We start from the raw sequence: 27,710 nt of genomic DNA on the forward strand, positions 1-27,710 counted from the left end.
AAGGTCTAAGGGAAGTGTACAATAAAAATGAATGTCAAAACGGCAGACAAAATTAAGGAAAAATAAGTTTAAACTGGCAAATAATGGGCATGAATCATTGTGAATGTGGCTGAATTGGCAAAAATAAACATGAATTATGGTGAAAAGAGGTTAAAAGTGACAATAATTAAGTCAACATATGTGACATTAGGTGTAAAAGTGGTGGAAAGGGTTTATAAGTGCTGAACATGTCCGTAAAGTGAAAATAATGTGCAGAAAAGATATAGAAATCTGCTGGAGAAGTGTCAGAAATGAGAGTAATGTAGCAAAAATGCATTAAAAGGAGCAAAAATATGGCAAATAATAGTGATGAGAATGGGATAAAATGTTTGTTATAGTTGCAGAAAAAGGTAGAAATAGGCAAAATAGGCTCACATTGTTAAAAAAAAAAAAAAAAAAAAAAAAAAATTCTTAGTTTCTTGAAGGCATCTGGCAACCCCCTCCCAGAGTCTCATGACCACAAATGGGGTCCTGACCCCAAGGTTGAGTACCCCTGGTTTAGACTATTAGTATTATCTATTTTGTAGAGTAGTGTACATAATCTGATGCTAACCATGACTTAAATCAGACATTTTCACTAAACCTTGATGATTGCAAAGTAAATACATTTAATATTTGTTTTTTTTCACTGGCTGCCAGAGGCTGATTTCTGACATCTGTCATAAATAGGGTGATTATCTGTTCTCAGACTGAAAATAGTCCTTGTTTTATAACTCTCTTCTGAAAACACATACTGTGAAAAATACTATTTAATCCAAAGATTTCAGCCTTGTCGCTTTTTTTCATTTTTAAAGCTAAATAAAAAGCTCCTCTGTGGTGCAGTTCCTGTTGGTGAGTCACGCTGCTGAAGGAATAAAACACTGTGAGTGGGTTGTTTTATGTTTGCTGGTGGATTTCTGATTATCTGAGATGACCTGTGTTCTCACACGCACCGTACATCTCTCAGAAAATGACTGCAGAGGTCAGAATGTTCTGTAAAGTTAGCGATGGTCGCTTGGTGAGGAAAACTTTAGTGATTCTGAAGGGACACAGTGGCTTATATACTGTACGTACGTGAATATTTTATTTTCTGAGCTGAGTTTGCATGTTCTCTCTGCATGTGTATAGGCTTGATAAGGGGCTCAGAAGATGAAATCAAAATGAAATGGTAAAGTTGACTTATTGATCACAATGGGACAGCAGACAAAGGCAACTGGCCGCCCGGGGGCCACATGTGGCCCTCGATCTAATTTTATGCGGCCCCCAAAGTAAATGTACAAAATGACAGAAAAATACACAAAGCAAAAGCAAGAATACATTAAAAAATACAAATAATTAGAACATTGTGGGAAAATACAGTAAAAGACAAGATAAGAACACAGAAAGAACTCCAAAAACACACAGAACGACTATAAAAATGAACAAAATGACTCCGAAAAATATATAAAATTACAGAAAATGACAACAAAAGTACACAAAAAGACAAGAAAAACATGAAAAATAACTCTGCAAACCCACAGCACTAACAAGCAAAATGACAACAGAAATGCACAAAAATTACTCCAAAAAACGCAAAATGACATACACAAATACACAATATGACTCCAAAAAACATATATTTTACAGGAAAAATACACAAAAAGACAACAGAAATACACAAAATGTTTCACAATGAGCCAGACAACAACAAACATACACAAAATGACAGAAAAACTCTTTATTCTTTCCTGTATTAATGCTGAGATCACTCATTATTCTAATGCTGACATGAACGTTGATCATGTGACCCTCTGATCAAAAAAACACATTTTTTTTGGCCCCGCTGTGATAAAAGTTCCCTACCTCTGTCCTATAGGGAGCAACACCTACACTTTGTAAAGAACAGATTAAAGTGTGATATGTTATTATGTACGTAGTTGCATTTTTCACAGTGTATTTTATTGTATATTTCCTGTAATTTTGTATTCTTTTAGGGTGACAATTGAACAATACATGGCTAAATCTGGTACATTTTCTGTATTGATATTAATGTACACTGTCCATATTAAATAAACCAATAAATAAAATAAATCAATATTCATATGCCACTAAAGAAAGTCTTTTTACATTTTAATATTCACCATTCAAGCTTAGCCACTTTAAAACAATAATAATAATAATTCTGAAAGGCAAAACAATTATAATTTATTTCAGTTTTTAACTGAAAGAAACATTAGTACAATCTGTAATTCTTTTGTTTAGTTGCAGAATCCAGGGCACATACAGTATACTGTACATATGGAAGCAGTTAAAAGCAGAATATGAATACAACCTACATTATTTAATAATTGTGTCTTACTAAAGAACAGCTAAGCGTGCTGTGACATTATTATGAGTTTTTTCTTGGTGCTAACCCTGCTATAACTGAAAAATGTTTTCTTTTTTAATGACCTGAGGTAAATGTGACATTTTCTCTTCCTGAAAAATCAACTCATTCCTTTTTCCTAATTGGCGTCAACATGACGTTCTGTGTCTGTTGGTGAGACTCATGAATGCTAATGTCAGAGTCGTCTGCTTATTATTCAGCCTCATTGTGAGTAGCAGCTCGTCGTGTGCACCCCTTGTGGGCGGAGCCATCTGTTGTCAAAATGCTGAAGGCGGTTGAAGATCCAGATGTGATGCATCATTATCCAGTGGCTGAGATGAATGATGAGCATTGGCATCATCTTCTGTCACCTCATTTGCAAACCCATTTGTGGCGTGTTGTGTTTTTTTTTGTTTTTTTACTGGAGCTGCTTCACTTTGTGACATTAGTTTTAGTTTTTCTGCCTCAACATTGTTTACGGACGCTCGGAAGCATAACGAGATTTCCTGCCTTTCAGAGAGAAAAAAGACGATTAAAAATGCACGAAGGAGCTTTTTGTCATTATGAGGCCATCAGTGGTTTAGCAATACAATTTCACATCATGGAAATGAATTAGACTGTTCTCATTCATTATGCATGACCATTGGTTTCTTTGTGTCATATCTAAATGGATGAAAGCCAGGTAGGATGTCTGATCAGCTGATCATCTGGATATTAAACATGTGTTCTGCAGTCTGACTCAAACCGTTCTGATGTTTCCTGGGTTGAGAACTTTCCACATCATCACTCGCTGCAAAAAGACAAAACGAAGACTCTGAGTTCACAATAAAACTGATCATTAATGAGCTGCTTTGCTTTTTTTAAACTCTGAGTGAGCAGTAAAGGTTGGCAAATTAATATTAAAAAAAATCTGAATACAATATTTTATTTTAAAAAAAAGTTAATTATAATACAAACCACTGCAAAAACCAAGTGCATTAGACAGAATGAAGTTACTCTAGTGTTGAAACCTGAGAATCATTCAGTCTGAACATTAGCTGTTAGCAGATAAAGACACTCACACATGTTATTTGAGTTTTATAACACTAGTCTTTAATTAGAAATCAATTATTACAGTTAATTAATGGTGAGATTTACTGCTGATTTATAGCAATACAAATTACGTACAAAATTATTGATTTATCAGTTATTATTTATCATTTAGGGGTCTAAGGTGTATGCTTATTTAATTTATTTGGTATGTATATGAGTTTTTTTTTTTTTCTTACTCTCAAACGGTCTTTAGTGATAATCTGACCGTTTAGGAGGTTGTTTATGTCTGAATTCTCATGACTTATGTAAAGCTTGTAGTTAAAATCAGAAAACAGACCTAGGCTGCGTCCTAATATTCCCTCCTATCTCCTTTCCTATCCACGTTTCCTTCACCCCGTGGATGACGCCACAGGTTTAAGGAAAGGTGTTAGGAGAGGAGTTAGGAACAGGTGATCACGTTTGTTTTGACAATCAGACGCACTTCCACTCGGTGACGTAATAATCAGACGACTGCAAAGGTTAGTGACGTCCGCCGTTGTGAAAACATTTCCTAAAATGGATTAAAAACACATTTATAACACTTTACGCTGATATATTCTCATAAATCACACGGTTTGAATGTAAATCAAAGGAAAAGAGCCGACCGGACTACGAGGAACTAAAGTGAAACTAAAAGAACGTCACATTGAGAACGTCACCTTCCACTCACTAATATAAATTATGTTGAATAAAACATGTGGATAAAAATGTCTCTGATCACTATTTATGTCTGTTATAATCTGATAATATGTCTTACATATAATAAAATATGGGTTTTAGATTCTTTAAAGTTGTTCAAGTCATATTAATGCCTTGGTAACTTACGTCATTGTGAGTTTTCGTCAGCGTTCGAGTGTGTGTGTTCCTTTAAATGTTGTCGCCGCTATGAATTGTGGGTCAGCATTGTCTTGTCTCCTTTGGTAAAGGATGTATCAGTGTTTCTTAGGCTAAAGGAGGTTATAAAGGAAGCATTGAACCTCCTTTCCTTAGCTTTTAGAGAATTGGATTGCTCCTTATCATGGCCGTCACTTAAACACTTCCAGGGTTAAGGAAAAGTGGATAGGAAAGGAGATAGGAGGGATTATTAGGACACAAAAGTTGACCTGAGAAAGGATATATTTTATTATAAGGGTTATTTAGGGTAAAGGATATATAATTACTGTATAGTGTGTGTTAAAGAAACGATAGATATATAATATTTCACATCAACAATACGTTTACTGGTCTCAATCCTCTTAATCTTGATTTGTTCCTGTGTTTTCTTGGCATCGGTGCTTAAGTTTCACCTTCATGTATCAGTGTCGGAGCTGTTACCCGACATCTCCTCTTTTGTCCGCTCATGTTTTATTGCCCAGCAACAAACCTCCTCCTGTCCTGCTCTGACCGTCTGTCGTCATGGCTTCGCTACGTTCTGTTCTGTACGATAGAAACACTGGTTTTTGGTTCCACTGTGACCATAAAGCTCTGTCACCTCGCCCACTCTTCTGCTGATAATTCACAACGAGTACTGAGCTCGTGTTTGTTTACTCTGTGCACAAAATGAAAGTGTAGTTTAAAACCACACTATACTGTAAATAATCATAAATTCACTGTACTTAAAAAATATGCAAATTTATATTGACTTATAATTTATGTTTACTTAGAGATCAATTAGATTTAATGAATTTAATCAAATCTAATTAATCCAAATAAACATAAATTAGTTTTTCATGGCAGTGAATTTGCTCATTTTTTAAGTAGAGTCAACTTTTTATTCTTTACATGTTGCTTTTTATTTGCCTTTTGTTTATTTAACACAGTTGGTTGATATGCATTATTGAATTATTAAATATTTGGTAGATGTTTATAATGCAAACTTTTACATTTGCACTGATTATTTTAAAAATTCAAATATACGTTGAATCAAAACTAAAGTGAATAATATTGTGTTTTTGAATCAGAATCAGAATATAATATAAAAATAACTACAATAGGATGTTTTTATAATCCATAGTATGTTTTTAAGTGTTTTTCTTATGGAGAATAACAGCAGTATTTAATAACAATGAATTAAACAAATGATAAAAGGTACAAAAACCTGTTGAATATTCATTATAATTTATCACATAGCAATCTTAGATATAATATTAGAAAATACATCTTCAACCTTAGTGATTGTGTCTTTCTTTCTTCTCTCCAGGTGGTGCTTGTGTTTGCGCTCAGCATCGGAGCTCTTGTCATTTACTTCATTGATTCCTCTGAGTAAGTTTTCTGCTTTAATATAATATACTTTACATTAATTATGATGGTTCTACTGCAGAAAATCCCTTTTATTGCTTTATTTTGGTCCCAGTACATAAACATTCTAAATACTTTAGTCAAATAGTTTGAATGCTTGCTTTGGTAAATGTTTGGTGGAGGGTTGCCAGTTCTGCTGCTCTGCTCTAAAACAAAGGAAAGGAAAGTCCAAAGTTCCTGTTCAGAAACAATCGCCATCAATCGTTAGGAAGAGGAAGATGCTTTTAGTTACATGTGCCACAGTGTAAGGTTACTTTGGACAGGAAGTGTCATTAAGATGTTGAGTAAACGACACCGTGTGGGTGGGCGTGTCCCTGGGAGTGAAGTTCAAACAGTGACATGAGAATGTTTTGTTTTTTTTAAGCAAATGTTCTGTTAGAGTTTTTAGATCCTCTCATGTTTAGAACCAGAGATAAAGATATACACAAATTATATGTTTATACGTTTATATCTAACAGTATTCTTTTAATTAGAAGATGTTTTACCTTTATAATTTAGAATTAAAGATAACATTTACTGCTGATTTAAAACAATACAAAATTAGTGATTAATTTATTCATATTTATCATTTAGGGTTTACTGTGTCTGCTTTATCTTATTAATAAGTAGTTTTTTTAGAGTTAATCTCACTGTCTGGTGATTATATCTGTTTTGTCTCTTTGTCTACGTACATGGTTGTGTTTTTGTTAGATTTAGATTAGGTTGAAATTAAATGTTTGTCTTAAAAAAAGTTGTTCTGAGTGAGGATGTATTTTATTAACAGGATCATTAAGTATAAAGTCATATAATTATAGTATTAGATAAAGAATAAAAAATAAAGATTTTGTGTGCGTAAAAAAGATCTGTGTGTGAAAATATTATTTGTATTTGTAAAAAAAGATTTTAAATATGTCAGATTAGCCTATGGCTATAATCTGACATATTTACATATGTTATATTTTCATTAACATGTACTTTCCCTATTTAACTAAATAAAATGAAAAAAAATTCAAATTAAATTAAATTTCACACAATTTTTTTTGGCAGACTAAAAAATGTCTTTTACAAATACACGGTTTTTTTTTACACACACATTTTTTTTTTACACACACAAACTCTTTATGACCTTAATTTGATCCCGTAGAACACGCTCAGGTAGAGTTTCGTCTTCGCTGATACCATCTGTGCTTCTTAAGAACCGTTCCTCACCTGATAAACGATGACCTTTGACCTCATTCTTTAGCCTTTTCACGCTTTAAACCACGCGTTCAATACACAGGACGTGATGAATGATGCACAACGATGTGTGATGGACACTTTTCCGCTGGTCATTTCATCATTCACAGTATGTTTTTCACTCGCTGCCAACCAGCGAGCAGAGTGCGGTACTTAAGGCCAAAGAGCAGCCGTTAGTCGCTCTCTTTCATGTTTCTAAAGTGGCGGCCGACCGTAACGGATACAGCCTTTCCTGTAATTAGTCCTGTGGGGTTAGCGAGGCCTGTCTGTGATGGACAGGCTGACCTGACTGGAAAAAAACACAGATAGAGACATCACACTGGAGGTAATAAACAGACACACTGGTCTATACCAGTGGTTCCCAAACAGGGGTACGTGTAACCTTAAGGCTGGGATACACTGTGTGATTTTTTTCAATCATTAAAAAAGAAAAGATGGAGATGTGATAAACCAGGAGCTGGAAGGACAGACGTGGGCAGCACAGTCCGTCAATTCTACAGCGCACGAACACCGTAATAACTCCAGCAAGTTCATTTTGTCTTCTTTTTGAATAATATGATATGGTTTCATTTATTCAGACATCTTGTCTGAGCATCATCACTTTTACTGACTATTTAGAGAAGAGAAATAAAAATCCACATTTGCAGTTCATTTACGTGGTTTTTGCTTCAGTGTCTTTTTAAAGGTTGAATCAATCGCTCGCACGTCTTTTACTGATAATAAAGTTCTTCTTTAGCGTGGCCTAAACTTAATGAACACAGAGGTAAGGGTCGGTCACGCTGCGCACAGGAAGGGTTTGTGATCCATAACCGGCTTATTTCAGACCAGGCCTACTGGAACTCAATTATTCAGCAGTGATGGTCTGTCACCCTGCCATGGAAGGGATTTAGTGAGGCTGATGGGTTATTACAGTGAATCAGTGCAGAACCACTATCCTGCATGTTAGCTTCTATTCTACTCTATAGATGTGTGAGCTAGATCAGCTACTCACCAACTGATTCTTTTCAAAATGTCAAATAAAAATGTAAAACAGGGAAACAATAAGTAACAATATGATCAGGTTTAAAGCTGCTGTACATTGAATAGCAGAGGTAGGCAACTATTATCACAGCAGGGCCAAAAAAATGTGTTTGTTTGATCAGAGGGTCACATGATCAACATTCATGACTCAGCATTTAGAATAATGAGCGATGTGAGCATTAATAGTTTAATAGTAATTTGTGTATTTTTCTCTCATTCTGTGTATGTTTGTTGTTGTTTTGCTCATTGTCAAACATTTCTGTATTTCTGTAGTCCTTTTGTGTATTTTTCCTGTAAAATACATGTTTTTTGGATTCATTACTTATTTATTTGTGCTGCCATTTTGAGTACATATTTCTGTTCTGTCATTTTTCATGTTTTTCTTGTTTTTAGGTGTGCTTTTGTTGTCATTTTCTGTAATTTTGTATATTGTTTCTAATAATTTTGTGTATTACTGTTGTCATTTTGTTCATTTTTGTAGTAGTTTTGTGTGTTTTTATCTTGTCTTTTACTGTATTTTCCTGTAATGTTGTAATTATTAATAGTTTTCAATGTATTCTTGCTCTTGTTTTGTGTATTTTATTGTAAATATTATAATTAAAACCAAATATATTATTGTATCACTCTTGGTGCTTGGGAGTAAATTTAAATGCAAATAAAAAGTAAAGCTAAATTATACATTTGATATACTTTGTTATACTTTGTTTTTAACACTTAACAGTTTATGAATGCAAAGGTTTGGGGACCTGCAGGTAATGATGAACAAACATGTGAGTGACTACATTATAATTATAAAAATCATAATATGTTCTTTTTATACAGGTTTGTAGTCATTTTTAAAAAATAATTTCAATAAGCACAATTGAAAAATGCCAAAATGTGAAGAGATAAACTTAGAATATATATTTTAATAAGTTTCCCCTTAAACCTTAAACTTTTAAATTAAAACAGTAAAAAAGGAGGAGCTGTGACTTCTGAAAGTTGAAAAAAAAAAACAACATTTATAAAGCACTTAATTTTATTTTTAATTTTTTTATTTTCATACACACGACAACTATACTGATATAGGTAAGCTACATCATTAGCCAAAGCTGCCCTTATATATGTATTCATTCATTTATTTTCTATTATTATTATTATTATTATTATTATTATTATTATTAATATGATTATTAGACTGATAAAACCCTGATAAAAGGAACAAGCAGGTCATAAAATGGATGATAGACTGATAAAAAAGGATTGGATCATGACTAGTTCAATAACACAGTGATCACATTCATAATTAACATAACTAACTGTGTATTAATCTATTTAAGGCTGAAACACTTCAACTAACTGTCTCTGTGTAAATGCACTATAATTTACTGTAAATCACACTAATGGTGAACCCTCTATGGTCATGGCTTTCAGCATATAGTATATACTAACAGTATATACTAACATTATATACTAACAATCACCTGGTTAATTATTTCTCTTTATTTGAATCTTTTGTCCCAGATTCAAGGTTTTGTTGAGGGTGAGATTTCACTGCATTGCTAACGTTTGCTATGGCTGCCTGATTAAAAGAAGACATGACCCCCCACCGCATGCATTTAACCCTTAAACTACTGCTTTGGCTCTGCATTGCCATCCATGTCTGATCCAATACCTTAATGAAAATGTGTCATTAAGATGAGGAATGTGTTTGTAACACAGCAGTTTTTTTAAGGGTTAATCAGGTAGAGCACCATGCACAACAACAAATGCATGCCCTCGTTAGACGATACATCATTTTAGCAGATTTGTTTCACTTGTTTTTAGGTCAAATATGTGTTTTTAAGAAAGAATAATGCATTGTTATGCTTTTCCCTTACATAAAAATGAGCTATTTCTGTGAAACAGATTGAGAGGATTCTCTGAAATGATTATTGTTTGTTTTCTGTGTGACAGTCCCATCGAGTCCTGTCAGAACTTCTACAAAGACTTCACGCTGCAGATTGACATGGCCTTCAACGTGTTTTTCCTGCTCTACTTTGGCCTCCGGGTACGTTTAACAGAAATTCTGATTCAAGTTTTATTTAAAAAAAAAGTGTGATTTGCATTTGCAGTTCATTGCTGCTAATGACAAGCTGTGGTTCTGGTTGGAGGTGAACTCAGTGGTGGACTTCTTCACGGTTCCTCCAGTGTTTGTGTCAGTGTACCTGAACAGGAGCTGGCTTGGTAAGAAAACATCTCATGTACACACAGACATCCTGTAGTGCCACCTAGTGGATTTTACTGCTTCTACAACGCTTTTGAACGCATCACACTATGTCAGCACAGGAAGATGCAAAAACGGCATCTTAGTATTGTGGATAGAGCTGGACGATATATCGAGATTCAAGATGTATCAAGTTTTCTATTTTGGGGATATAAAAATTAAACTATCGCTTATACTGATATATATGTATTTAATAGCTTATTTTGTTTTAAAATACTTGTTTTTGGAGTCTCTGCTTTCACTATTTCTCAGAATAACATAAAAAACACAATTTCCCTTCCCCCTAACAAGCCACGCTACAGAACTCACTCACACGTGCTGTCTCTTAGAGCAGAAAAAGACTAAAGTGGCACATTTTATTGTTTGTTAGTAAATGTGGCATTTGGATAATCAAAATTAACCCAGAATTGTCTTTCTGGTGAAATTTCATTTGAAATTAGATTATTGAGATTTATATCGTATGTTGATATTTTGATAAAAAATATTGAGATATGAGTTTTGGTCCATATCGCCCAACCCTAGTGTGGGCTTGTGTAATGTTGGCTGAATTTACAATGTAAATGATAATTATATTGCTTTGCATTGATAAACATCCCTGAATATGAAAAAATCTCAATTTAAACGTATAACTCTGGATTATTCTAATAATTCTGGGTTTTTTTTTTACAAAGCGTGTCAATGACCTGTTTTATTAAAAATAAGTGTAGTGCATTTGTGCAGTTTATGGTCACGTTGCACGGTTTATGGTTCACCTGTCCTTTACCTCTTCAGTAAACCTGTTCTATGTGATTATGTAGAATGTTACGTGCATGGATTAAATAAAAGATAATGGGTTTTGCGGCACCGTATGGCTACAGGAGGATTTCATTTGACTAAATATGTTAAGCTGGAAATATCTGAGAGAAATTAAAGCACTTTTTCATAAATAGCTTCTCCTGGTTCCTCCCATTCGTCCCCATCTTCACCTAAACAACTATAGTTGCATAATGTTTGTGTGGTTTTCCTCTCAGCTGGTTCCATCTGGTGGACATGAGAATAATTATAAATACTTGACAAAGTTGCTTTATTGTTCATTTTCCAATAAGAGCAGGAGTTCTGCTTATTTATAGCAAACGACCTTACATTTAATCACACGCCATCTTTATCCTTTTTTTACACCTAAGCATCCCACGGATGGCTCTGTTTACGCCCACAGGAAAAATGGGCGTTATAAACACCCCTGTTATAAAGGAGTTCACTGTGTGTTTGGTTCTGGGCTGTGTTCATATAATTAGTATTAATTCAACATTTTTTGGTTTATTATTATTGATTATGCTGAATCATAGATCAGAAGTAGGCAACTTTTATCACAGTGGGCCCACAAAAATGTGTTTGTTTAATTAAAGGGTCACATGATCAACGTTGATGACTCAGCATTTAGAATAATGAGTGATCTGAGCATTAATACAGGAAAAAACAAAGAGTTTTTATAGTAATTTTGTGTGTTTTCTGTGTACGCTTGTTGTTCTCTTGCTCGTTGTGAAGTATTTTGTGCATTTCTGTAGTCCTTTTGTGTATTTTAATTGTAAAATATACAATGTTGTGTATTTGTGCTGCCATTTTTTTGAGTAATTTTTGTGTATTTCTGTTGTAATTTTGCTTGTTTGTTAGTATTGTGAGTTTGCAGAGTGGTTTTTTGTATTTTTCTCATCTTTTGATGTTCTTTTGTGTATAACTGTTGTTGTTTTGTTCATTTTTGACATACTTTTGTGTGTTTTTGGAGTGCTTTCTGTGGTTTTCTCTTGTCCTTTACTGTATATTCCTGCAATTCTTTGTGTTTTTTTTTTAAATTGTTATTCTTGATTTTGTTTTGTGTATTTTTCTGTCATTTTGTACATTTACTTTGGGGGCCGCATAAAATTAGGCCGAGGGTCGAATGTGGCCCCCAGACCGCCAGTTTGCTATGACTGTCATAGGTTACAGAGAGATTTATTACATGTGTTAAATACGTTTGGTTGAACCTGGAGGTTTGTTGACATGTTAAAGCTTTTCTTCTACTTTTTATTATTTACTTTCAAACATTATCAAATACATTTCTGGTATTATTGTAGTCTGGGGTTTACACAGTTGTGTATGTTTTAATACTATAATTATAGACACGTGTGCGGTAGTCAGTGACTATTAAATTAAATGATTTCATACAATAATGGATGGGACTGATGGCATTTTCATAAATTGTGTGCTTTAATAAAAAAAATAAAGAAAGCAAAGGTTCAGTGTTATTAGTGAGGGATTAAGAACTCGTTCTGTTGGATCTGAGGTCAAACAGCTGATGAGATCATGTCCAGCTTATCTCACAGCTGTTGAATATCCTCATCTGATCAAACAGTCTGAAGATCAACAGCCTCTAACGTTCACAACAATCACATAAAAAAAATTACATTATCAACAAACGTGAACATAAATTCTTGAATTATGAAAATAAAGAGTGAACAAATATTCACTCACTGTTACAAAGGAAACAATTTGTTAACGCTTCATTGAACAGATCAAATGTCAAAATAATGATTTAGCTAATTCACTTTTAATTCAAGCATAATTTGAATAATATTTATTCAAACAACTTTTTTTCAGGAAATATACTTTGATCTCCTGACTTGTTTTGACTCTCATCTGCCAGTCTTCTTCAGAGGCGTCTGCTGGTCACTTTGATTATGTTCTCGACTTCCTCATAATAATTAACAAGTTATTTTTGTCTTCTTTTATAACCTTAACATATTATTCAGAAATACACAAAAGGACGACAGAAATGCACAAAATGCTTCACAACGACAACAACAAACATTCACAGAATGACAGAAAAACACACAAAATGACAATAAAAACTCTTTGTTGTTTCCTGTGTTAATGCTCAGATCACTCATTATTCTAAATGCTGAGTCATGAATGTTGATCATGTGACCCTCTGATCAAACAAACACCTTTTTGTGGCCCTGCTGTGATAATAGTTATACCTACCTCTGGCATACACTATAAAACAAACAATAAAACATAAAACCAATGCTATTTAAAAGCCATACCCAAAGTAAAAAGGTTTTTAAAAGTGATTTTTAAACAGGCAGAGTTGAATCCTTTCTGATATGAAGTGACAGAGCCTTCCACAGTTTCGGACTCGCAACTCAGACAAACCATGGCTGTGTGTCCTGTTGTTTCGTACTGTACGTCCGCTGTGATTCATTTAGGGATTATTGCTGACTCATTAAAGCCATGGAAATGTAAGACGATGATTGGTTTCCTGTTGTAAATGTGACACATGTTGTTCTCTCAGCCATGGTTGGGTTGTAAGGATGGGATGTGGGTTACATGGTGCAGCCAGCTGCTGCCTGGCCTCTTCCTTCCCTGGATGAATCCTAAAGGAGCTTAAGCTCTAATATCCTGATGGTAAAAAGGTTTGCTTTAAGCTCACTGACTGTACCATCATCCATCTCTTTAAGTCCCAGTGAATCGTATAAAGACTCTTCTTAAAAGCGGAGCTGTGTTCGACGCCTGTTTCTTTTTTCTTCTGGTTTTTCCAAATCTAAACCGAGGCTTTTTATTTATTGAAGCTTTGAATTATTACTCCTAGACATGATTCCCACAAAGATTTTAGTGTACAGCGGCACAGATGGAGCCACACACTCCATTTCTAACACGAGAAGACGCAAGAAGTCAACCGGTGAGCTTTTTCAGAAGGGCTATCGGGTCAGGATGGCCCGTGGACAGGTCGGCGACACCGAGGACCAGGACAGCGTCTGCTTTAGCTTTGGTGGCTGCTGTCGTCTGATCTCCTACTGGGGTAAGACCTGGAGGACGTTGGGAATGTCCATCATGAGTGTGTCAGCCAAACAAAGGCTCAGGATCAGTTCTGTAACACATTTTAAATGAAAAATGAAAAGAAACACTAATTGTGTACTTTTCAGAACTAGTCTTTATTAAACCAGAACAGATGAAATTGTCAAACACAGTCGCATCTTGTTTTATTGAAGGTGAATTGTGGATGACCTATCAATGCTCTGTTGTCCTGCTTGGAACATTCTCCAGCCTCGTTTAATTCACTCATAAATGCCCTGAATTTTCGGATTTGACGTCACGTCTTTATAATCATTCAATTTGCCTCGACATTGTCGACCTGTCCTCACTCTAATCCAGGTTTTCATTTGGTCCGTTTTATCAGCTGAACAAAGGTAGAAGTTGGTGATCTGATGATCTGTGAGGCTGAGTTACTTTTGAATATTTGATATATTCAGTGGTTTCCTCTAGATAGTCCATTTATTTATTTTGCTTTTTAAAAATGAATCCATTGAAGCTGTTAAACATGGATGAAAGTAGGAAAGGTATGGTGTTACTAACGTCTCTGATGATGCTAATCATCTCAGCTAACTTTTTGTTGGTCTTTTTTCCCACAGGTTTGAGGTTTTTAAGGGCCTTACGATTGATACAGTTCTCAGAAATTTTACAGTTTTTGAATATCTTAAAGACAAGGTAAGTTTGCTGCACTTTTATTCAACTCTTTCTGTCGCCATTTATTTATTTATTTATTTAGCAAAATGTGCATGTGCTTCTTCTAATTCTTTTTTACCAATGATTTTTTGTCAGTTTTCTGTTTTATCATTTCTTGTTTTGTGTTGTTGTGCTCACTGTATCACGTACTATGGGGGTTCAGTTTTGAGTGAAGCGTTCTCTTGCTACTTTGTACAGATGTTAAGAAGAGATTATAGTGAAGTTAAATCATTTGAATTAATCTCCTTTAACGGCAACTCAGATTAGATGATTGTGTAGATCAGTGGTTTTTTCTCCCGTGTACCCCCTTTGCATTTTAGTCAAATCATGTGTACCCCCTCTTCATATCATAAGTAGCCTCTTCCACATACTTTTTAGACTCTCCTAAACCCTTAACTGTGTCTCCAACATTGGTTCTCTAAGGCTTACTCTACAAATGAAAAACAATGAATGGAAATTAAAGTGGAATTTCTTTTTTAAAAATATACATTTACCATGCAACTTGATTATTTCAACAGTAAATCAATGAGTGAATTTGTCCCAAAAATAGCCTTAAAAAAAGGAACATTTTCCAATTATTTTCAATTTAAAAAAAAAAAATAAATCTTTCCAAGTACCCTCTACAATGTGCTCCTGTCCCCCTAAGGGTACACGTACCCCTGCTTAGGAACCACTGGTGTAGATAAAATGCACACAAAATGAAAAGTAACACACAGAGTGCATCGACTTATAAATGCTTACTATAGTCGTGTGCATTATCTACGTTAAAATGTTACATTGGTACAGTAACGCATCTGCATTAACATGTTGTACACCATCATAACTGAAGGCCTAACACTGGTTTGGACGTCTTCCATTGGTGCATGTTTGTAAAAATAATGCAGCTTCAATAATAACTCAGTTATTCTTTGTTGTGCGGCTTTTCTGAAACAAGCAACTCCATTAAGCTGGTGAACCTGTGCTCAATCTTCATTAGCACGTGGCTAACGGCTGCAGGATTCATTCATTTGGTAAGTCACTAGCTAACCTGTACATAGACACTGTTTTTATATCTTTGTTTTCATTTAAAAAAATCCCAAGGCACAGAAACCAACTTATATTAATAATGTACAGTCATTCTAATGAAAGTGTCTTAAATAGGAATCAAATAAACACAAAGAAAAACGTTTTTATGATTTTTTTTATATTCCTACTTTCTAATAGAAAATGCAATTAATTATCCTCGTAACTGTTTTTAATAGGAATCAAATTAACAACAGCAAAAAAACATCTATTATGATTATTTGTATTTATTTTGAGGGCAGAAGATGAATGGATATATATATATATATTTTTTTTTTGTTTGTTTTTTTAATAAAAAGTGTCTTGAATACAAATATAAAACAAAACATTAAATATGATAAGAACTACAATTGAACTTTTTTCTGTTAAATATTGTTTTGTGTTATATGTATTTTTTAATATTATACAATTTTATATTTATATACTATATAATTATATAATAATTATTATTATTATTATCATTTTTATTTATAATAATAATAATAAATACATTCATAATACATTTTTATAACTGTTGTTAAACGTTAAGAGTGTTAATTTTCAAAAAATGTTTTTTAGACAAATTTGGTGAAACTGAAGATTTTCCAGCCCAGTGGTTGAAAAACGCTGACATAGAGGATAGATTATAGTGATGTGGAAAAACACTCTGATATTTATATGATTGTTGTCCAAAGTAACATAAACACTTTAAAATGTCGGCTTCTGTTCCAGGTGGAAAACTCAGGAGATCCCTGGGAAAACTTCCAAAATTCCCAGGCTCTGTCGTACTGGGAATGTGTGTATTTACTCATGGTCACTATGTCCACTGTGGGCTATGGAGACGTGTATGCTAAAACCACCCTGGGCCGCCTGTTCATGGTCTTCTTCATCCTCGGTGGTTTGGTAAAAATCCCTCTCATTTCCTTCTCCTTTCTCAAAGATCTTCCATCAAACCCACCAATCATCACATGTCAAAAGATTAAAGTCGTGGAATCATGTTTTTGTTGTATTTATTTAGTATTTCATCTATGATTTATTCATTTGTAAGTGAGTGTTTTATGGTTTCAGGTGTTTCTCTCCCTTTTTCCAACAAACACAGTGAGATGAGGTGGATTCACTTTGGTGCAGCTTTATGGATGTGGATCTCTTCTGTACAGGCATATTCATGTTTTTATGGACTTTCATAATAGAAAATCCCAAGACAAACAATGTAAATAAAGATAATATCAATAGCTGTGTATAAATAGGCTACAGCAACAGTTTTACTCAAACTTTTAATGTGAGAAATATGTTCCACCTTCTCCCTAATGTGTCACTAAACTGTAAATAGATTTACAGTTAGACAAAAGTAGGATTTTGAACTGATCACCTAAGATTATCTTTAAATCTGTAAATGAATAATTTGTAGGCTTATAACATTTTATAGCTTCATAGTCACTTCTTTTTTACCTAATTCGTTGATAGTTTGTCAAACCCACAAATTAAATGGTAGGAAATAAAATAAAATAGTACTTTGACATTTGACAAAATTACAAAATGCCTCTGACCAGAGTTACTGGATGAAGGAAACAAACACCTTTTATTATATAATCATGTATTTTAAGTTGGATAAAGGAAATTATGTAAATATTTGACGTTATAGTAAACACTGAACACTGATTAGAATGTAAAATAAAGTGTGTAACTGGGAGAACATCTGCATTTCTTTGGCTGTGACACTTGAATCAACCCTACACGTGTGTTTGTTGGACGAAACATGGCACATCAGGATTCTTTTGGCTTCTTTTGGCTTCTTTTTCTTCTTTCTCTACGGTTTTATTTTCCCATCACAGATCGATTAACCTGCTCATCAGCTGTTAATGACTTTATCATTATTAGCACCTTTTCTCCATTATCATTTTGCTTTTTCACATTGGAAATGTAACTGTAAAAAACTCCAGGTTACATTTAAGCATTTTTCTCACTATTTTAGATAAACCACTTTTTTTTCTTTCTTTCATCTTTTCTAGTTTCCCTGTTTCCAATTTATCAAAATTACACTAAAGTTTTACATCCCAAATACTTTTTTATTTATTTTTTTACAGTTCTCTAAATCAAAAATAGAGGACCTTTTCCGCTACTCTTGCTTGTCTATTTTTTTAGTATCCTCTTCTGTCTTCTATCTTCTCCTTAGGCCATGTTTGCAAGCTACGTCCCTGAAATCATAGAGTTAATAGGAAACCGCAAGAAATATGGGGGTTCCTATAGTGCAGTTAATGGGAGAAAGTAAGTATTCACGGAGGCTCTACTGCCTCCGTCGCAGTAGAACTTTCCCTGCATGCACTTTTCTTTTTCTTTTCCATGCATGTAGGCCATGTTTGCTCGCTACGTGCCAGAAATTGCTGCTCTCATCCTTAATCGGAAGAAATATGGAGGGAGTTATAACTCGACCAGAGGCAGAAAGTAAGTCAAACCAGCAAATTTGTAACGGTGTGGTTTTGTGTGACTCCAGTGACCCTCTCCTAAAGAGGTTAGTCACTCAGCAAAGCTAAATAGTCAGCGCTAGGCTAATATTTGAGATTTAATGGTCTCAATTTGCACTAAAGTCACACTGTGACTGAAGAACTTGGCCATGATCTATGTTTCTGTATTATTATCATTTTTAATACATGCCATTCCTGCTTGTACAAAATCTGAAAAGGGACTTTTGTTTGATAGTGAGCCCCAAAAGTTTTGTTTCACAAAATATTAAGACGTCTCAAACCTATTTTGTACAGATTATTGATCGATTAGTTAAAAACATCTGATTTGTCTTCAGTTTGTTGACACGTTTTCTTTAAGACAAAGAAACTAAATCTTTGGGAGCTCAGATGAACAAAAGCGTCCCTTTAAATGGTTTAATCATGTGACGTGTTTTTGCATTAAAGTGATATTGAAGGATTCCCTCATTGTCTGTTAAACTGTGATAATCTGCAAAGTAAAGACCCTCAAACTTTACTCAAACTTATTGATTTCATTCTGAAGTTACCACTGGTTAAAAAAGATTCTAGATTCTACCTATAAATGTATCCAGACAATGAAATGCTCATTATTATTGGGCAAATATCCTTTTATGAGCGTTATTCCTATTGCTATTGAAAACCCAATGATATAAGACAAAATATATCTCAATAAAATTCCTTTCCTCACTAAGTTTGCTGATGTATCACATGTTTGGTTTACAATGAAGAATCCTTCTGTGTTTTGTGATGTAATATGTATATTGTTCCTTAAGTCTGTGTGCCAAATGTGTGTCACTCATGCACAAAACTGAACAGCTCATATGTATATACAGTAGACACTGAAAACATATTAAACACATTACATCATCTCTTTGAAGAAAGAAAACCAAAATGAGATAAACACAGATTAGATTCATGCACTGTGCACATTAAGACAATGAAATACCAAATGAACCATAACAAACCAATTATAGATATTTCTTAGTGAGTACATGATAACTGTGAACACTTCTGTGTGCTTGTATCATCCTGTTCTACTTTTATTTCAGTTTTTCTGTCTGAAAAACTCTGATGGTTTTGTTCTGCTCTGATAACCATCCATGCTTTGCTTCTCAAACATTCCTGGCCTCAAGTCTTCAGTCTAACCAACACCTGCAGGATTAGAAAACCTCTTTTTTTCAAGCATCCTTTGACAGTTTGGGAACTTTTACACTGGGATTTCTATCATGTGTCAGTCTGCCAGCTTTAGGAGGACGTCACATGCTAATATAAACAGGTTTCCCACGGTCATGAAATTCCTGGAAAAGTTATGGAATTTGAAAAATTGATTCTCCAGTCTTAAAAACTCATGGAATATTTGAACTGTTTTGGAAATATGTCAAACCCCACAGATGTTTAGCGTTATCTCAAAGTGTAAGACAGCGTTGTAGCTACAGCGTCGTAGCTACAGCGTCGTAGCTGCAGCGTCGTAGCTACAGCGTCGTAGCTACAGCGTCGTAGCTGCAGCGTCGTAGCTACAGCGTCGTAGCTGCAGCGTCGTAGCTACAGCGTCGTAGCTACAGCGTAGCTTGTGACGCAATAGCATCATTGAGGCTTTAAAAAACTTGTGGAAAAAAACTCTCCTGCCATTAATTTACAGAAATCAATAAACATAGGGTCTACATGAAGCGCTAGCCTTCTAGCTGAAAGCCATTAAACGCTAACCTTTTCTCATCAAACTGTTAAAAGCTAAGAGCTAAAGGAAGTGGTAAACTTTTATGGATTTCTCTGACAAGTGCACTTCCCAAAATGTCAAACGATTCCTTAAAGGATACTCTTTAGTTTTCCCCCCATAGTTTATCAGGATAATGGAGATCTGCTGGATGCCTCAGTTCAGGAAAAAAAAAAACTTCTGGTTTTTATAGAGGACGCTTCAAAACTCTTGGCTTCTAGAAAATGTATAAATGTTACTTGTATGCACTTCTAATCATTCCATTCATGTAATTTTAAGATTTATTTATTTTTAGCTGTTTAAGTTTTGTTTTGCCTGTTTGGAAACAGTAATTGTAAAATGTCACTTTAATTAACCTTGTGTCGTATAATGGAGCTTTTTTTCCTTTTAACGACAGTAGGACTCAAAGGACACGCCTCTTTTGTGTTTGTGTTTTTTACACAAATATACAGTCGACAATGTGGTAATACTCAGACTAACACAGTAGGTATATTACATCAGCAAGCAGCAATTTGCTTTTCCTATTCATTTCACTGTCAAACATGTAGTTTTGAACATGTATTATTTATCATGAACGCTATGAATAACAACTGACTCTTCATTGTCTTTTTCCACAAAGAAATACATTTAACTTCCATACTTTGCACTTAATTCTCCTTGTGCCTTTTCTTACACAGAAACACTTTGAATAAAATAGATTCTCAAACAAAAAATGTGAAAAGCTTTCATAGTGAACTGTGTGGTAATGAAATCTAATAACTGAAATGATCTCCTCATGTTTCACAGCAGAAGACAGACCTGACTTTAATACTGTGGTTTTCCATCATGTTCCTCTATTTATCTTTGGACTCCAGCAGAAAGATGAAGATCAATCGTCTTTGTCCTTTGGCTTTTTGTGGTTCACTTCGACTGTTGTAGCTACATGTGTGTTCTTCACCTCATGTTTCAGGCACATCGTCGTCTGCGGTCATATAACACTCGAGAGCGTCTCCAACTTTCTCAAAGACTTCCTACACAAGGACAGGGATGATGTCAATGTAGAAATTGTTTTTCTTCATAAGTGAGTACAAAGTTTCAGCTGTGACGCTTGCTTTGGAAAATACTTTCCTCTAAGACCTGCATTATGTGTGTTTCAGTATTTCCCCTAATCTTGAGCTGGAAGCCTTGTTCAAACGTCATTTCACCCAGGTAGAGTTTTACCAGGGGTCCGTCCTGAACCCACATGACCTCGCAAGAGTCAAGGTAAAAAAACACAGAAAAGAAATGTTTTCTGTTGCTCAGAATCACAATAGAATAGAATAGATTAGAATAGAATAGAATAGAATAGAATAGAATAGATTAGATTAGAATAGAATAGAATAGAATAGAATAGAATAGATTAGAATAGAATAGAATAGAAGAGAATAGAATAGATTAGAATAGAATAGAATAGAATAGAATAGAATAGATTAGATTAGAAGAGAATAGAATAGATTAGAATAGATTAGAATAGAATAGAATAGAATAGAATAGAATAGATTAGATTAGAATAGAATAGAATAGAATAGAATAGAATAGAATAGAATAGAATAGAAGAGAAGAGAAGAGAAGAGAAGAGAATAGAATAGAATAGAATAGATTAGAATAGAATAGAATAGAATAGAATAGAATAGAATAGAATAGATTAGATTAGAATAAAAGTGAATAGAATAGAAGAGAATAGATTAGAATAGAATAGAATAGAATAGAATAGAATAGATTAGAATAGAATAGAATAGAATAGAATAGATTAGATTAGAATAAAAGTGAATAGAATAGAAGAGAATAGAATAGAATAGAATAGATTATATTAGAATAGATTAGAATAGAATAGAATAGAATAGATTAGAATAGATTAGAATAGAATAGATTAGAATAGATTAGAATAGAATAGATTAGAATAGAATAGATTAGAATAAAAGTGAATAGAATAGAATAGAATAGAATAGAATAGAATAGAATAGAATAGAATAGAATAGAATGCCTTTTATTGTCATGATACAATTGTACAACAAAATGATTTGGCTTAAAGTGCCCACAGCTAAAAAGAAAAACAACAGAAGAAGAATATAAAAAAAGTAACTCTAATTAAGGTACGATGGGCTCTGTATGGGTGGAGTTATTTACAGGTAGCAGCATAATAAATTATGAATAGATATTGCAGAAATATGAAATATATATTTGCACAGATCAAAATGTATAATGTTGCAGAAATATACATTTTGCAGTCTGAAATGTCAAATATTGCACATGCCAGAAGTGAGTTTGTGTGTGTGTGTGTGTGTGTGTGTGTGTGTGTGTGTGTGTGTGTGTGTGTGTGTGTGTGTGTGTGTGTGTGTGTGTGTGTGTGTGTGTGTGTGTGTGTGTGTGTGTGTGTGTGTGTGTGTGTGTGTGTGTGTGTTGCTGGCTGTTAGTAAAATGAGTGTTTTCGGTTCTTTTTTCCAAATTCTGTTTTTAGATTGAATCAGCTGATGCCTGCTTAATATTAGCCAACAAATACTGTGCTGACCCTGATGCAGAGGATGCATCAAACATCATGAGGTACTTTTAACCAAATCCGTCTGTTTGGGGTTCATTATATTATTATTATTATTATTATTATTATTATTATTATTTAAACTAATGGTCTTGTGATCGTTACAAGGTAGAAATATAAATTATTGAGCATGTTTGAGGAAAATACCTGTTAAGCAGAGGTGAAAGTAACAGATTACATGTACTCACGTTACTGTAATTGAATAGATTTTATGAGTACGTTATTATTTTTAAATCAGTAATTTTACTTGTATCTAAGTACATTTTAAAAGAAGGAAAGTCATTAATTACATTCCTAAACCCAACCGTTACTGAGTAAATTATTATTTTTTGTTTTAAAATGAACCAGACAACAATCAAATGCATCGCATCATAGCCGACCAATCATATCACACGTAATGTTTGGCACCAAAACATCATTGAATGGAAGTTATTTTATATTAGTTTTAGAGTTCATAAATGTATCTATACTTGGAGCCTGAGCATTATTTTAAATTTAATGAATTAGTGTTATTTTATTTAATAATAATTTCACATTTTGTCAAACCTTTTTTTTTATACAGATGCCTTTGTGGAAAATAAATTAAGTTCCAATTGTGGTAGATTGTGTTTCTTCCTATTTAAGTTTCTACATGAGATGTTTACTGTATGTACACTAAGGGACCCGTACCAAGATTTATTACCAACTATAAACGTGATGGTGACAGTAACTATAGTAACTTTAACTTTGAGTATTATTTAATTGAGCTACTTTTTTACTTGTACTTGAGTATTTTATGTGTGACTTACTTGTACTTGAGTATTTATATCAGTATTTGTTAAGTTTGATATGGTTGCTGTAGTAACAGATTACTCTGATCTCTATTGTTCAAAGGAATCGAGGTCAGGTTTTTTGTCCTCTGTGTCTCTCATCAGGGTGATCTCCATCAAGAACTACCATCCAAAGATCAGAATAATAACGCAGATGTTGCAATATCACAACAAGGTTTTTGATTTGTCAAACATTTTGTTTAGTGTGTTCTCGTAAAGAACAGTGTTTCTCAAATGGGGGTACGCCCTGGCACTACAGGGGGTACCTGAGACAGAGAGAGTGGAAAATTAACTAATGAAAGCCTTAAAAATATGGGGTTTAATTATGTTTATTTTTAGTTAAAGATGATCGGAAACGATAAAAAATATAGAGAAAAATCTATTCAGAAGCCATTAAACATTGTTTTATTCCAGATTCTTTAAAATGTGTGTTAACGCTCATTCATTCCATCATTATGATCTATAGTTGTTTTTTCATAGTATTCTGGGCAAAGGGGGGCTTGGATTCAGAAATAAGAGAAAAGGGGACTAGAACAATCCGTGTATCCTTCGTTCTTTGGTTATTTAGCTTCACAACCAAATAAAAAATAGAGAAAGGGGTTGTTTTGTTTTGTTTTATTAATTTAAAACCAGAAACAGGAAAACAGGAAAAACCAAATATTAAAAAAACTGTGTATTTCTGATTGGTTTTAAAATCAAAATAATAATGGCAACATATATTTGTTTTTTCCAGTATAGATATAGAATCAACTGCACTTTTTTTTTTTTTTTAAAAGACAAACTAACAAAACAATGTAATATGTTGCCATTATATTTACAGTAGATTTTAAAACCGATCAGAAATACACAGTTTTTTTAGTATTTGGTTTTTCCTGTTTTCCTGTTTCTGGTTTTAAATTAATATAACAAAAAAAACACTCATTTTTTTCTATTTTTTTTATTTGGTTTTGAAATGAAACAACCAAAGAACGATGGGTACATGAATTTTGAACCAAAAAGTTTGAGAACCACTGTTATAGAACTTAGTATTTACTTTTCCTTTTTGTGTGTTGACTTTTAAATATTCATTCTGTCTTTGTAACATCTAGCATAATATAACTGTAGCGTTGTTCCTCCTCCGCCTCAGGCTCACCTTCTCAACATCCCCAGCTGGAACTGGAAGGAGGGCGATGACGCTATTTGCCTTGCAGAACTGAAACTGGGCTTCATCGCCCAGAGCTGCCTGGCTCAGGGGCTCTCCACCATGCTGGCTAACCTGTTCTCCATGAGGTCCTTCATCAAGGTAGCCTCGCTGAACATCTGTCCATCTGTGCTGGTTGGATTCAGTTACAATTACAGTAATCAGCATTTTTTCCAATTACAGTTAAACTACAATTATTTTCTATCCTCAGAAAATCAATTACAATTATATTCTCAATTACTAAAGTTCAATAACAATTCATCCCAATTACTGAGCCTGAAATAAATAACCTAATAAAAGTTAACGTTCCTCTTGTGTTAGCTTTCTGTTAGCATCTCTAATGCTAACAGCTCCTAAATCAGCTGTAAAATACATGAAATCAAATATCTATTATCTCATTTATTTCATACTGTATGTATTGGTTTCCTTGTTAGGTTTCCTAATCAATGAAAACATAGATTTTAATATTTTTAGTGTGGGCGTCTGAGCCTTTTTTGTGTCAGTATAGCCCTAGATTTAATGGTAAATTAATATGGAAAAGCTTGCTATGAAACATATTTTAATAACTGTTAACTACATATGTGTAGAACTGTACATAGAACTGTAACATGGTTCCCCTGTTCTACATTTAATTATAATTGACAATTTTTATAGAATTTCCATGGCAACAATTACAATTACAAAGCCAATTATCTAAACTCAGTTACATTTCAATAACGATTAAGACAGCAACATATTTTTAAAATTACGATTACAAGGTCACACATTGAAAGGAAATGTTGTTCAATGGTACCAGTCTGAGCACTGTATCTCAATTTATAGGGAAAAAAATATTTTTTTGTGATGTCATGAACTTTGACCCCTCCCAGTCTTTTTACTGGTAGGTTGTACAGCTTCAGTCCAATATAATACTCCACTTGAGATGAGCTTTCATAAATGTAAGCATCAAACTTGTACCATAAATATTCATAGCGATATGGAAAATGACAAAAAAGACCTTGACAAAAAAGGTCAACTGTACATCATTGACATTGTCTATGAGATGACATACGTGTCATTAGTGCTGCATTAACAGACTAGGAGGAGTTACACAACAAACGAGTTGTGGAAGAAAAATAATAATATAAACTCCTACAAAATACAAATACAATAATGCCATCATTGTAATTAATTATCACTTATGCTGTTGCAATTATAATTGACCCCAACCCTTCTGTAGACATTCATTTTATTTTGTTTTTCATCTTTTCGTATCAGATTGAGGAGGACACGTGGCAAAAGTATTATCTTGAAGGAGTAGCCAATGAGATGTACACAGAGTACCTGTCGAGTGCCTTCGTGGGTTTGTCTTTTCCTGTGATCTGCGAGTAAGAATGAGACACAGCTTCTTATTTCAGCTACTCCTCATATTTCAGACCAGGGGTCACCAACACGGGGCCCGCAGGCCCCAGGTAGCCCGCATGGACCATGTGAGGGGCCCTCAGGAGCTCCGTCTGAAATCTGATTCACTTTCCAGGATTCAAATGACATATGACAGATGTAGTTATTACTTAGTAAAGTTAAATACTGCAGCACATGATAAAGTTTATTATTAAATGAACCTTTTAATGTTTATTTTCACTGAAACATTGTGACAAATGTTTTTAAGTGTTGCAGATTTGATGGGTTGTGGCATGTTATATATAAATAAAATGTAATTTGAAAAAACACAAGGTGGATTTTACAAATTTTACAGGTAGTTAAAATGTGTTTGTCGTAAAATAGGAACATGGAGATTTTTCTGTCAAATGTAGAGAATGAAACAATTGGATAAATTAGGAGAAATAAATAGTTTTTTAAGTTGCTGCTAGCCTTCCTTATTATTTTAGCCTCTAATTAAAGTGAAACCATGAAAATGTAGTGTTTAAGGAGCTCTTTTCTAACTGGTGGCCCTTCGGACGATACAGTACCTATGAAGTAGCTACAGTGGTGACCCCTGTGTTAGACAGTAACTATAACTGGTTATTATGATTAATTTATGTGGTTTTTTTTACACAGGCTCTGCTACGTGAAGCTAAAGCTGCTACTGATCGCTATTGAGTACAAGTCTGATCAAAGAGAAAGCAGGTGAGTCGATCTTATTAAAATGTGTTAAACTGGTGCCTAATGGGGTTTATTTAAGCATCTTGTTTAACTCTGCTGTCAAATGAAAGACAAAGGTGACGGCTGGAGCCTTTTAAGTGCAGCACGAGCTCAGTTTTAGTTGTTACTTTATCGTAATGACGCTCATTTGTTGCCTTTGATCTGCTTTCATCAACTTGATTGAATAAAAAGAGGCTAGGAGGCCAAATGGGATGCTAAACGAATTCTGGGAGCTTTTATCGTTAGTGATTTCTAGCTGTGCAGAGCGCTACAAATCCTGTGATTTAACTTTTTGCTATTTATTTTCTGCTCTGTGAAACCTCGCAGCACGCTGATAAATCCTGGAAACCATGTGAAAATGCAGGAGGGGACTTTGGGCTTTTTCATTGCCAGTGATGCCAAAGAAGTCAAAAGGTAATCAATAAGAAATGTGACCAAAAATGTGCTCATAAAGTTTATTTTTTATGTTATAGTAAGACAATGATTTGCTATTCCAGTATTTTTAAATAAATAGTAAACTGAAGATCCTTTTTTTTGTTATATTGTCTCACAACATATTAGTGTGGATATGAAGTGTTGTGTGTATGTTTTATGTTTTTTACCCACAGGGCGCTGTTTTACTGCAAGGCCTGCCACGATGACATCAGTGATCCTAAACGGATAAAAAAATGCGGGTGCAAGAAATGTAAGCGATTCCACATAAACAGATTGCTGGCATCACTTTGGCTCCATTAAATATTTCTGCCAATGCAAAGGCTTTACGTAAAGGAGCCTTATTAAAGTTAGCATTATGGAGGCAGAGTCATATGACCTAAATAGCCATGTGTCTGAAGCACTTATCTACTGTATTAATTATTCACTTTATAATACCATATAACTCATGCATTAAAGAAACATCATCTGTTACTCTCTCTCCGACATCTAAAACTGTTCTATCAGGATCACCACAGAACAAAGATTTTATTTAAATTGAATGTTCTCTAATAGGCGTGAAAAACACCTAATGGTGCATTTCATATTTTTATATATACATACTGTATATTTTAATCTTATTTTTTTAATTAAATAATTATTCTTTTATTTACTTGATATTTTAAAATTAAATA

At 33.9% G+C, this 27,710-nt stretch overlaps 1 protein-coding gene across 5 annotated transcripts in view; it reads left to right on the forward strand.

The window, feature by feature from the left end:
* Positions 1-27,710, forward strand: part of LOC114481283 (calcium-activated potassium channel subunit alpha-1-like) — a 106,885-nt gene that overhangs the window by 29,617 nt on the left and 49,558 nt on the right. For 4 of the 5 annotated variants that reach the window (XM_028475976.1, XM_028475975.1, XM_028475977.1 and 1 more), the window contains exons 3-18: positions 5,613-5,674; positions 9,881-9,974; positions 10,039-10,150; positions 14,615-14,690; positions 15,643-15,718; positions 16,482-16,652; positions 17,923-18,014; positions 20,890-21,000; positions 21,077-21,182; positions 22,417-22,499; positions 23,409-23,478; positions 24,430-24,585; positions 25,741-25,850; positions 26,521-26,589; positions 26,932-27,018; positions 27,213-27,289. In XM_028475976.1, the coding sequence (XP_028331777.1) occupies positions 5,613-5,674; positions 9,881-9,974; positions 10,039-10,150; positions 14,615-14,690; positions 15,643-15,718; positions 16,482-16,652; positions 17,923-18,014; positions 20,890-21,000; positions 21,077-21,182; positions 22,417-22,499; positions 23,409-23,478; positions 24,430-24,585; positions 25,741-25,850; positions 26,521-26,589; positions 26,932-27,018; positions 27,213-27,289 (1,552 nt within the window). Of the gene's footprint in view, positions 1-5,612; positions 5,675-9,880; positions 9,975-10,038; positions 10,151-13,109; positions 14,005-14,614; positions 14,691-15,642; positions 15,719-16,481; positions 16,653-17,922; positions 18,015-20,889; positions 21,001-21,076; positions 21,183-22,416; positions 22,500-23,408; positions 23,479-24,429; positions 24,586-25,740; positions 25,851-26,520; positions 26,590-26,931; positions 27,019-27,212; positions 27,290-27,710 lie in introns of those variants that run through there. The other variant, XM_028475978.1, reaches the window with a different exon arrangement.

This window comes from Gouania willdenowi, chromosome 19 (assembly GCF_900634775.1).
Source record: "Gouania willdenowi chromosome 19, fGouWil2.1, whole genome shotgun sequence".
NCBI classification, from domain to species: Eukaryota; Metazoa; Chordata; class Actinopteri; order Blenniiformes; family Gobiesocidae; genus Gouania; species Gouania willdenowi.